This window comes from Lactuca saligna, chromosome 4 (genome assembly GCF_052625555.1).
Source record: "Lactuca saligna cultivar CGN05327 chromosome 4, ASM5262555v1, whole genome shotgun sequence".
NCBI classification, from domain to species: Eukaryota; Viridiplantae; Streptophyta; class Magnoliopsida; order Asterales; family Asteraceae; genus Lactuca; species Lactuca saligna.
Genome location: NC_136420.1, coordinates 301,071,465 through 301,084,761, shown reverse-complemented (window position 1 = coordinate 301,084,761; position 13,297 = coordinate 301,071,465). Strand labels below are relative to the sequence as shown.

General features: G+C 37.1%; 1 protein-coding gene across 1 annotated transcript; it reads left to right on the top strand.

Moving 5' to 3' along the window:
* The first annotated feature begins 11,918 nt into the window (after window positions 1-11,918).
* On the top strand, window positions 11,919-12,904 carry LOC145043876 (uncharacterized). Its single transcript, XM_078992651.1, has 4 exons — window positions 11,919-12,214; window positions 12,287-12,382; window positions 12,459-12,623; window positions 12,710-12,904. The coding sequence occupies exons 1-4, from the start codon at window positions 11,975-11,977 to the stop codon at window positions 12,749-12,751; spliced, it is 543 nt and encodes a 180-aa protein (XP_078848777.1). The 5' UTR covers window positions 11,919-11,974; the 3' UTR covers window positions 12,752-12,904.
* Window positions 12,905-13,297: the final 393 nt, after the last annotated feature.

Sequence of the window (13,297 nt, the reverse complement as noted above, 5' to 3'; positions counted from 1 at the left end):
TGATTGCATATATACCTGCGAAAGATGGCTTGATCTTTCCTTCCTTGATGGCTTGCAGGTAGTCCGGGCAGCTTCGCTTCCAATGTCCTATCTTGTGGCAGTGGTGGCACTCTGCCTCCTTCGGGTTAGAGCAGGGCTTAGAGGGATCAACTTTTGTCCCACTAGAAGAGGAACCATCTCGGGCTTTCACCTTTCGATAGTTATTTGAAGAAGCTTTCCTCTTCTTTCCCTTCCCTTGACCAATAGCCAAGACAGGAGCAGCAGACGGATTGGGAGTTGGTGCAACAGACTTGTCCTTGAAATTGCTCTCAGCAACCCTCAAGAGACCTTGGAGCTTACTTAGAGTGACCTCCTCTTTGTTCATGTGGTAGGTCATCCTAAATTGATTATACATCGGAGGCAAAGAGTGAAGCACCATGTCGATCGCCAAGTCTTCGCCGAAGTCAACGTTTAACTTGCGAAGGCGGTCGACATACCTTTGCATCTTTTGCAAGTGCACGGTAAGAGATTCTCCATGACCCATCTTAGCGGAAATCATGTTGGTGAAGATCTCGTAACGCTCTTGTCTCGCGTTTTGGTGGTACCTCTCCAACAAGTCTTGATGCATCTCGTATGGATACATGTCCTCGTAGGACTTTTGGAACTCGGAGTTCATGGTGGCGATCATGATGCAATGTACTTTCGTCGCATCTCGCTCATGGGTTTCAAAGGCGGTGATTTCAGCGGGAGTAGCAACTTCGGGGTTGATTTTCTCGAGCTTCTCGTCGAGGACATACTCTTTATCCTCATAGCGAGCAATGGTGCGAATGTATCTTATCCATTCGCCAAAGTTCGTTCCATCGAAGGTGACCTTTTGGCAAAGGCTCATCAACGTGAAAGAACTAGCAGCAGCGTTGTTTGCGTTTGACATCTATAGAAAGGACAAAGATAGATTAGAACAAGAATCCCTAATTATCACCCAATAAGATAAATTAGGGCTAGGATCCAACAATAACATTTACATACTAGAAAAGGGATGCCGTAATCTAACATGCAAATAAATTGAAGGTAAGTGAATGACGATTCACTAATTCTCCATCACAAAACTTAAACTTTTAGTCCTAAGTGTTTTTGAGAATTCCTAGGTTCGGATGAGATTCATTGAACTATTCAATGGCATGTTTAAATCTCGATATGCCCCTCTTGTTTGTGACTGGGATGCCGAGGATCACAAAGCGGGTGTGAATTACCATGCAAATTTACATGGTGCCTTCATTGTTACGATCACCTATTCGATGTGCCGGTAAACCACACACGCTCCATCGAACTATGATAAACAATGAATCACCCTTTGCCACCTTCGCTTAGAACCAATTAGTGTGCCGGTAAACCACACACGCTCCACTAACATCTTAGCAAGGTGCAAAGTGTAATTTCATGGGATTGCATCAATTCACTTTTCCTAAAGTTACTAAGATTGGGAAATTTTAAAAAATTTAGTTACTTCGTATTTCTTATTATACTTTTAATGAGAGGATGAGGTTGCCCTATCCTACCCGTTCGGCTAACGACCCTCCACCAATCAAGCAAGCGGTGGGTGTGAGTGTACACCCATTAAGCGCCATTTTATAGGCCGCAACCTTATACCCACCTTATAGATCGGCTTCGTGAATGAGGCCTACTAGCGGTAAGACTAGCATTTAGTTATACATATATATATATTATTCTAATAATATCATATAAGTATAGGGTTGTATTTTAAACTTTTCAAAATCTATGGTTTGAAATTTAAGTTGTCTAAATTAAAGCTTTTAATCACAAATTTTAAATTTCAAAACTATAGGGTAGGTTTTTTAAGCATTTAAAAACATTGAGGATCAAATAACAAATAATTTCAATTAACAATTAATATCTTAATTATCTTTATTTGATTTATCTTTGATTTCTTTGAGGATAATTACCAAAAAATAATTAAAACAATTAATTAATTATCATATAAGGAAACTAAATATTTAATTAGTTGATAATTACCTTTTACTAGATCAAGATAACACTTATATTTATCAAGAAATCGGATTCATATTGATCTAATTAGTTTATGGAAAGTTTGGATAAGATAAACACAAAGAAATCCCGAATTTGGCCTTTCCTGACGCTTGGACTCGCCGAGTGCACAAAGGGACTCGCCGAGTCAGGCCTACTCGACGAGTCCACCTTGGAACTCGACGAGTCAGTGACTCAAAACCCAAAAAATCGAATTTTGCAGGTTTGTTTCAGTTATTCAAGCAACAATTTAAAGAAAACCAATCTAGGCTCTGATACCACTGTTGGGTTTTAGCCATAAGAACTTTCCTATGTGTGCATGCAAAACCCTATTGCTTGGATCTAGGCTTTCTAATTAAACATGCTTTGAATCCAAGACTTCTAATGGCTAATTAGGTTAAACAACAACATTAATACAGATCTAGAATCATACCTTTGAGTTCCTTGTTGATCTTCTTGTCTTGGAGCTTCTAGAGTCACAATTGTCACTCCTCTAATGGTTTACAAACACCAATAGCAAGCAAGATGATTTAGGAGAGAGAAGAGGGGATGGAATTCGGCCAGAGGTTCCTTGCTTTAGGTTCTGAAAGATTGTCCACGAATTCCACACCCCAAGGGCCTATTTATACCTTTAGACTCCTTAAGGATTTCACCCTAAACCCTAATTGGATAATCTTCACTTAAGGCTATCCAAATCCATTCCATAGATATCCTTATGGACTATTTTGAGCTATCCTAAAGCTCTTAGAAACCGTCCAAAGTCAACCCTAATGGATTTACAGTCTAAAGCTTAACTATCAAACAATTGACAGTTTATACCCTCTTATTTAATTAATCTCTTTAAGTCACCAAATTAATACCAATTAATTTATGACTTATATTAATCAAATAGCTAAATATTATTCCTTATAATATTTACTCTCTCTTAACAAATCATCCTTCAAGTTGCTATGGTGAAGGCAACCCAAAAGGACCATGCACAACTGAATATAGTTACAGCCTTAGACACTATTCCAACAATCTCAACTACAGGAACTGTTGGGCAAGCAGTTCATCCGTCCGAGCAGTTGTCTGTGGGGAGCATTGATTCTCTTCGTCAGGAAGAAGGATGGTTCACACCGGATGTGCATTGATTACCGGGAGTTGAACAAGTTAACGATGAAGAACCGTTATCCACTTCTGAGGATATGATCTTTTTGATCAGTTGCAGGGAACATCTTGGTTCTCCAAAATAGACTTGAGGTCCGAGTACCATCAGGTCAGGGTGAGGGAGGAGGAAGTGGAGAAGACTACATTCTGGACTCTTTATGAACATTACGAGCTCGTGGTGATGTCGTTTGGGTTCACTAATGCGTCGGCAGTATTTAGGGACCTAATACATTGGGTAGGCAGACTGATTCTTGATCGCTCAGTCATTGTGTTTATAGATGACATCTTTGTGTATTCCAAGACCAGAGAGCAGCATGAGGAGCATCTCCAAGAGCTTTTGGGAGTTCTGAGGCAAGAACAACTTTATGCCAATTTCTCGAAGTGCGAGTTTTGGTTGCGAAAGGTTCAATTCCTTGGACACCTCGTTAACCAGTAGGGGATTTTGGTCGATCCGGCCAAGATCGAGGCAGTTATGCAGTGGGAGGTTCTGAAATCTCACTCGGATATTAGGAGCTTCTTGGGGTTGGCAGGGTACTACCTAAGATTCATATGTGATTTCTCCAAGATTGCACTACCCCGCGCTTGTCTGACGAGGAAGGGGTGGATTTCCGGTGGAGCCTTAAGTAGCAGACTGCATTTGAGACTTTGCGACTACGAATCTGTGAGGCGCCATTGTTGACACCCCCTGAGGGAGTCGAGGATTTCGTGGTGTTTTGTGATGCATCGACCACTAGACTGGGAGCAGTCCTCATTTAGTAAATGCTGGTGATAGCGTATGCTTTGCGGCAGCTGAAGCCGCATGAGACGCGATATCCCACACACGATTTGGAGTTAGGAGCAGTGGTATTCGCTCTCAAGATTTGGAGAGATTACCTATATGGGGTCCTCTGTACCATCTATACGGACCACAAGAGTTTGAGAAACATCATGGATCAGCTGATCTTGAACATGAAGCAGCGCAGGTGGCTGGATGTAGTCAAGGATTATGACTGCAAGATCATTTACCATCCGGTTAAAGCGAATGTGGTAACGGACACCCTGAGCCGTAATTCGGATGGATCTTCTATACTAGCGACATGTATGAGGATATCTATGGATTCTCCACTCGTGAGCTATTAGGGAAGCTCAGACTGAGGGTGTGCGGCAGGAGAACTGGAAGCTGGACAGGATCAGGGGCGAGGTCACCCGATTTGTGTAGGATAGTCGTGGATTATTGACCCGATGCGTTCGGGTATGGGTTCCAATGTATGGTGGGGTCATACAGATTGTACCGGAGGAAGCTCATAAGTATCTCTTCTCTATTCACCCGAGGGCCACCAAGATGTACCGGGATCTAAGATTGCCTTACTGGTGGTTATGCATGAAGCGAGAGATCGCTTGGTACATTAAGAGGTGCTTGACCTGCAGGCTGGTCAAGGCAAAGCATAAGAGGCCGCATGGCAAGCTGCAGCCTCTAGAGATTCCCATGTAGAAATGTGAGCAGATCACGATGGACTTCATCATGAAGTTTCCGAGAACGGAAAGGGGATTCGAAGCTATATGGGTCATCATGGATCGATTGACCAAGAGTGCCTATTTTATTCCTATTCGGGAGAGCTCGTCTGCCGAGAAGCTAACCGATGCGTATATTCGCGAGATTGTTGCTCGCCATTGGGTTCCGGTCTCTAACATTTCATACCGTGATGTTCGGTTCACCTTTCGTTTTTATCATAAGTTCCATGAGTAACTAGGCACGCAACTACATTTCAGTACAACTTATCATCCACAGATAGACGGCCAAAGCGAGCGGACCATTTAGACCCTCGTAGATATGTTACGGGCCTGCGTTGTTGATTTTGGTGGGAGCTAGGACTCCTACCTACCTCTGGCAGAGTTCTCCTACAACAACAACAACTTTCATTCTAGCATTGGTGCTTTGCCATTTGAGCTGTTGTGACAACCTGAAATTTTTTGCCTTGTCAAGCCCAGCCAGTCAACTCAACTTAGTGTCAGACTCGTTTCTGCTATCATTTGGTCTTGTTTATAGTTCGTTCAAAGGTTCAAAGCTCAGTACATTCAAGCCTCAAGTATAGTATTGGGTCACGTACACTTCTAGCACCAAAATCAAGCCCTACACTCTATTAGACGGAGTGTACGGCCGTACACATGTGTGTGTAGCCGTACACCCATTTTGGCCGTACACCCCCTCCATAAGAGTGTTACCCTTCCATTTCCAAGCCATTTGATCAGTTTCCAAGTCAAGAACATCGATTTCTTTCTCAACTATCATCGAGTCTTTCACCCGATCTTCAAGAATGTAAGCTTTCTTCCATTTTGATTTATTGTTATTCCTCTTAACCTAGTAACACCCTTTGATTTCATCCATTGGAAATCATCTTTTGACTAGGTCTTCAAATCTCACCAAGAACACACACTCGTTCTTGGTGATTTTGAGCCTTCTTGAGCCTCTAGATCATAAGTAATCTTTCCCTATGCTTAGATCTTGTTAAGAGCACTAGATTAACACCTTAAAAATGCCCATAAATCATGAACACAAGGTGTGTGCGGCCGCACACCCATGTGTGGCCGTACATCCCTCAAAACACCCCTAAAGGCCCTTCAAAATGCATTTCCAGCTTCACCACTTGTTGAGCAATCATCCCACAAGCCTTCCTACCCTTGGAAATTGTTTTTGTGCACTCATTAACATGAGTGTGAGGCTGCACACCCATGGCCGCATACTCCTCAAAGTGGTCGTACACTCCCTTTTAGTGAATCACATGTGATTCCAACACTTGGTCAAAGCGTTTTCCTAGTCTCGTGAGGTGTTTCCTTGCATTTGGTTGCTTCTAAACACTATAATTATGTCAATATATGAAATTATATGTCATTTAGGACTTGTTAAGTCTCGGGACTTCATTTGTGGAACTTTTCATTCTTACGCACATATTCGTTTGAATCACCCACATAAGGTGAGTTCATACCCCATAATCAATCTTTTAAACTGTTTTAAATGCTTTTAAGGGGGGGGGGGGGGGATACAAGTTGAACACAATGATAATTGTGTAAATGTTTGTTATAAACATATTTCAAAAGATTGCTTATGTCATTTATAAGTGATCAAAACATTTCAAAAACTCTTTTAAAGTTATGTTACTTTATAGTTTAAGAAAACTCTGTTTTTTAAAGTACCAGCATAACTTAGTAGATAAATGAGTCTTTTCAATAACAGTTCAAGTAAAATACTAGTAAAATATAAGGGGTATAGTTTAGGGGTTCAATTCATACTAGATACAAGAGCATACTATAAAGAGAAACATGGAGGTAGAAACAAAATGCAATAACAAAGAGAACATGCTAAGATACTATAACAGAAAGAACATACTAAGATACTATAAGAGAACAAACATACTAAGATGCTATAGCATGAGAACAACTATATGATCTAATTATACCAATGAATCACTAACTCATTGTTCTAAACAAAAGGTGATAGTTAAATTGGGTATACATGATCGCATAACTTTAATGTGAATTTACACGGCCTAGCAATTATTTGCTGAAGTCGCGTTTGGTCCCCAGAATCTCTTGACAGGGAGAGCGTATAGTATGGGTACTAGCCTTCACATCACGACCTTAATAAACCAAACATGTTTTAAGGAAATCAGTACACCAGGATGTCATTTTAAAAGACAACTATGTACTTACATTTTCCCATTACTTTCATATTGTGACCGTTTCACTTGAAACTAAATGCAAATTATTTTCGAGTTAAGATAGCTATAAACTAGGGAAAACTTACATCTTTTCAAACGACAAATAGAACGGTCGAGTCTAGTACATTCAGTAGAAAGGGACCTATAATGCTAACTTTATGATTCCTTAGTGTACACATCAGGGATATATATTAATCGAATCCGACAGGTAGTAGGATGTGTGTGTTTCTGGTTCATTTCCTGTTCCTTTTTTTGGTTGTGGGCTTAGAGCAGATTCACCTAGCCTACTATCTATTCGATCTTAGTTACATATGTTCCGTATAAACCAAGTCATCATAAGGGGTACCTGGTATGGGTCAGGTCATAGGACACTAATTCAATGCACAGTTTTCTAGTACAAAACATACTTTTCAAATAGAACTTTTGATATACAAAACTAGAAACTTACCAATAAAGGTTTTAATCCATTTTATTAAACTAGTATAACTTAAAGGACCTTAGGTGGTTAGTTCTATAATACCTTAGTTAATACATCAGGGTTATATATAATTAATACCCAATAGATAGTTAGATGTGTGTCTTCCGCCTCATTTCCTGTTCCTTGTTTGGTTGTGGGCTTAGGGCAGATTCACACAATTAACTATTTGTTCGATATTAGATTATATATAGCTAGTATAAACTAAGAGATTATAGAAGGAACCACTGCGGTTACCAATTTTTACTAAAAGAAATAAGGGTTTTCTTAAAGAATGTTTTCATCAATATAAAGGAACTATTACAGTTAGCTCCATGAGTACCAAGTGAATACACTAGGGTTATATACAACAAGGATCTAACAACCAATGAGATGTGTGCCATCCGCCTCATTCCCTGTTCCTTGTTTGGTTGTGGGCTTAGGGTAGATACACACAATCGATTGCTTGTTTACTATGGGTTTTATATAACTTATATCCACTTAGTACTCGTAGAAAGGATTGTAGAGTCACTTTTACTTATCTTTCATCAAAGTAGGAAATATAGGATTTTTTGGAAGAACATGCGAACTTTTCTAAGAAGAACTTACAACTTACTACAACCCTCCTACAACTTACTTACATCACTAAAATCTTATGAACTCACCATCTTAAATGTTGATTAACTCTTTCAATATAACTTGTATTCTCAAGAAACAAGTAGACATGTACTCGCGCTGGGAGCTTAGAAGATGGAGCGGTATAGCTTCAAGTCTTGTTTTATTATCTGTTTATGTATTCTATGTTTTGTGAACACATAATTTATAAACACTTTGTTTCAAATTAAATGGTTGTTCGTTAGTTTGATTACTATGATGCATGTCTTGTGATACTAAACATGATGTCCTCCACCCCCGACGTTTCCACCGTTTCGGTTTTGGGTGTGATAGTTGTTGTATGGCTGGAGATTCCGTACCCCAGTCTGTTGGGGCGAGGATGGCCACAAGATGATGGGTCGGACCGAGGTGGTCCTTTAGACCACCGAGATGATTTAATAGATTAGGCAGCGGTTGCAGACTGCTTAGAGTCAGCAAAAGAGTTATGTCGACCGACACCGATTGGAGTTGGAGTTTCAGGTTTGGGATATGGTACTACTGAAGGTATCACCCTAGAAGGATGTGATTCGCTTCAAGAAGAGGGGAAAGTTAGGTCCCCGATACATTGGACCATTCAGGGTTATTGCCAGGATTGGCAAAGTGACATACATACTGGATCTTCCAGATGAACTCAGATAGACTCACATCACTTTTCACATCTCACAGTTACGAAAGTGCATATTGGATGAGGAGATGGTTGTGTCATTGGATGATACTTAGGTCAATGAGCGCTTGAATTATGTTGCGAGATTAGTGGTTGTTCTGTAGAGGAAGGTGAATATTTTTCGTAACAAGGAGATACCTTTGGTAAAGGTACAATGGGAACACCGAAGGGGATCTGAGTGGACTTGGGAGTCGAAGGCTAAGATTCGAGAGCATTAACCGGATATGTTTCTTGCATCAGACTTCAAGGACGAAGTCTAGTTTAAGTGGGGGAGAGTTGTAACATCCCGACTCCTAGGTACAAGAATTTTATCTAAACAGGACAATTTGACTTCGAACTCATCGAGTTGATGGCCTCAGACTCGATGAGTATGAAGCTTTATACTCGATGAGTTTTTTAGAAAAACTTGACGAGTTGGCACCTGATTATGAAACCCCAATTCTCAGGGTTTTGCACCCTATTTAATGAACTTATGGGTCATTTGTAGCCTCCCTCATCACCCTTACAGTCCAGAGAAACCCTAGTAGCGCCTTCTTCCTCCTGTTTGTGTGTGTGTGTGTGTGTTTAAAAGTGTTCTTTGATGCCTTTAGTTAAAGAAACTTGAGGATTCAAGAGTTTGCAACGAGAAGGAGCTTGTAGATCCAACATCTGTTTCATTTTGGCATCCTTTTGATGGTGTTTGAGTTTGGAGTTGTATTTCAGAAGGTTGATATTACCTTCCAATGCTACTTGTGAGATGAATTCTCCTCACTATATTAACAGGGTCTAAGGCACCAAGGCCGACCCTTTATGGATTGTATCCTGGTTTATCGTTGATGATATGTGTAGTGATCTGTTAGATCTACATCTTGGTATGTAGGATGGTATTATGCTTAGTGATCTGTTAGATCTGTATCATGGTATGTAGGATGGTATTATGCTTAGTGATCTGTTAGATCTGTATCCTGGTATATAAGATGATCTAATGATTAGTGATTTGTTAGATCTGTGTGACTGTCTGTACATGCTAGCTAGCTTTTGATATCTATGTGATTGATTTTGTGATTACGGTTGAGTTGAGGCAGTCTTACTTTGTGCGATAGGCTAACAGACCCAAGGCGGCACGGATAGGCTGAAGGCCCAGTACGGGTGGTGCAGTCAAGTTGAAGGCTTGGAAAACGGTCCAGACAGGCTGTAGGCCCGGTAGGGCGGGCCAAACATATTGAGTGGTTCTGAGAGTGGGCCAGTGCAGGGGGTCTAGTCATACTGTAGACTCTATATGTATACTATTTGATATGGTATTGTTCTGGTTTGTATGGCGTTGGTATTTTGGGGGTAACTCACTAAGTCTTCGAGTTTACATTTATGATTTTTGTTTCAAGTACTTCGGATGATCGCAAGAAGGCGAAGGGGTGACCGTACACATCCTCATATTTTATGATTTGTACTTCTGGGATATTCTTAAATTTTTGTGAATTTTTACAGATGTTACAAAATATGTAAAATACTTAAAAATGCATATATATATATACACGCAAAAAAAATACATTTATGCATTTAAAATAAATAGAAATACGTAAATATATACATATAAAAGCTTTAAAATAATACATAAATAGATAAAAGTAGATATAAATATATAAAAGAAATACGTTTATACATTATATACAAATTTTGACGAAATCTACTGAAAAGTTCTACTATTTTGGAAAAGTTAACGATTTAGTCTTATAACTTGCTGGATAGGTTAAAAAGGATAAAGTGAATAAATTAGTAGGTTTTAGGGGATTTTCTATTTAAGAAGTTAATTATTTATGAAATTTCTATTAAAAATGATAGGATTTTATTGAATTTTTTCTTAAAATATTGAAATATTTTTGAGATTTCTTAAAACGACCTACGAGAATAATTACATTTTCGTCTTGTTCACATTTATGTAACTTTATCGTTTTGTACACATTTGATTATTTAACAAGTTAAATGATCAAAAAAAAATTTGTCTAAATGTGAATTTTTTTTTTTTTTTACAAATTTCTTAAATTTTTTATAATTTGTTACAACATTTTTATGATATTATTTCACATTTTTTTTTTACAAATTTCTTAAATTTTTTATAATTTCTTACAGCATTTTTTTGATACTTTTTCTAGGTATTTCTAATACAATGTTTTAAACTTTAGTTATAACTTTTTTTCAAGTTTTTTTATACTTTCATATAATTTTAATACAAGTGCTTTTAAACAAAATATTTTATAAATGTTTTAGAATTCTCTTACAAGCTTTTTACTTGTTTTTTTACATTTTAATACAAATTTTCTATAACTTTCGTACATTATTTCTAAACTTTCTTTACAATATTTTTAAAGTGTTTCACAGATTTTGTATGACAATTTAATATTTTGCTATAACATTTTAAAACACTTTTGTTAAATACTTGTTTAAAATGTTATATTAAAAAAATAAAAAGTTTATAAACTTCTAAGTAAAAACCATTAAAAAGTTGGAATAATTTTAAAACATTTACGTTATATAGATTTTTTTGTTTTTTTATTTGGTAAGTAATATTTTCTTTTTAAGTTTTTAAAAGACCCTTCATACTTATTGTTACATATTTAATTTATTTAATTTTATTGTTAGATGTTATTTACTTTAAAAATATTGTATATGCTTCAAAACAAAAGAAAAAAATATATAAATGGCTATATAAAATATTTCACAAAATAAAAACATATTTATTAATTAAAAAATAAAGTTTAAAATTGATAAATCTTTAATTAATATTTGGGAAACTATGGATGTTTTGAAACTAACTTTTGAAAAAAATAATACAAACAAATATGAAAATAAAATTGCTATTAAAAGTTGGAAAAATGACTTATTAAGGTAATTAATTTTTCGTTTTTTTTACTTTTAGACAGCTTTATTTTTTGTACATATTTAACCATTTAACTTGTTAATTTGTTCACATATTATCATTATTACCGATAATAACAATATATGAATACATATAACAACTTAAATATTGAAATGTGTACAAAAGTAAAGAAATTAATTAAATATAAATAAAACGATAAAAATAATTATCATCGTAAGTCATTTTTCCGAATATTAATTATATATTAAAATAACTTTTACTTTTAAGTATTCTATAGATAAATAATTTGAAACTGGATTTTTAACAAAAAAAAAAAAAAAAAAAAAAAAAGTAGCCCATAGTTTTTCAAAGTTCCAACTACAAAAACACCCCCGAACTTTTCACTTGTTACCCAAAGCCTCCTCCCTTAATCGCATATAAAATCCACTCCGCCGCTTCCCTTCCGCTTGTCCACCGTAGTCATTATCTATCCTCTCGTAATCATGGTCGGTCAACCAGAGGTCACCATCAAACCCAGCCGGAGCGATGAGATCATCGACCCTGATCAGCAGCTTCAAATCTCCGAACAAGTCCGATCTCACTTCGATTCCATTCTCCCCAAACGTCCCACTAAACCTAATCGCAGTGACCCTGATTACATCTCAACAGTACAACCCTCCGACGAATCAGTTGATACTATTCCAGAGTTCCTCAAGTTCCAAACCCTAAAATCTCAATCTCATGTATAAATTTGTTGAATTGCTTCGGTTTATGATATTATCTATCTATTCTGATCGTGGAATCGACGATTGCAGGGTATAGTTTCCGATCGTAATGGAACGGTGGAAGATGAGTTCGTGGAAACCGAATACTACAAAGAGTTGGTTTCCATTGACAAAGAACATCACACGGTTTGTCAATAAATGATTTCATGTAATGAATTATAAAATTCATCCCTAATTTTTGTTTCTAAATGGTGAAATGCAGACTGGGAACGGATTTATAAAGGTGGCGAAGGAGGAAAACGGAGATGATGATGTATACGATCTCCGATTGCAGATCGGAGCTGATGGTAGATACAGAGATCATATTGTCAAATCAAACCCTGCAACAAACGATTGGATTCCTTCAAGTGGTGATTGCTATGATCAAGTACAAATTACAACGCCATCTTCTGTTGATTGATCATTTGATGATTACATTATATGGGTTTTTGATGAATTAGTTTTTTCTTGCAGGATGAATATCTGTCTTTGAAGCCGAATCGGAGCGAGAACTAGTAGAGATTATGCTTTGATTAATTATGATCAATAAAATGATTTCCTTTTGTTAATGGAATGTAATGGATAAGGTTGAATGTGTATTGTAAATTTATAAGTGGGACATTTGTACTTTATGTTTTGTTGTTATCTTATCGTATTTGTTTTACTTTATATTATTTTAAATAAGCATGTTTGATTTCCACTCAATGAGAAAAACATGAATTCGATGAAAAAAAACCATGTGGTGTTCGGAAACTAGATCTTGACTACGAGTAATGTATATGTTTGTCGTGCCTAGCTTTATTTTGATGGATGTTCTATTATAAAAAATCAACAAAATATGTTTGTGTTGTGCTTTTGTATTTAGTTATAGAAAACGACATCTTGATGGTATCGAGTTTAAGTGAGGGGAAATGGAAAGGAACACTACACCCTCGGTGTGGTTTAAGCAGTGCAGGGAAAGAGTGAGGAAAGAACACCCCTTCCTCTTTCTCCTTATCAGATTGATCAGTTTTATATTTTGAATTTTTTTTTATTGTTTTTATAGTTTCTATAGTCGTTAAA

Bases quoted from the DNA above. Each gene is read 5' to 3' on its own strand.
- LOC145043876 (XM_078992651.1), top strand. From the start codon at position 11,975: ATGGTCGGTCAACCAGAGGTCACCATCAAACCCAGCCGGAGCGATGAG. The intron at 12,383-12,458 runs GTTTGTCAATAA...GGTGAAATGCAG, and splicing joins TTGACAAAGAACATCACACG to ACTGGGAACGGATTTATAAA. The intron at 12,624-12,709 runs GTACAAATTACA...TTTTTCTTGCAG, and splicing joins GTGGTGATTGCTATGATCAA to GATGAATATCTGTCTTTGAA.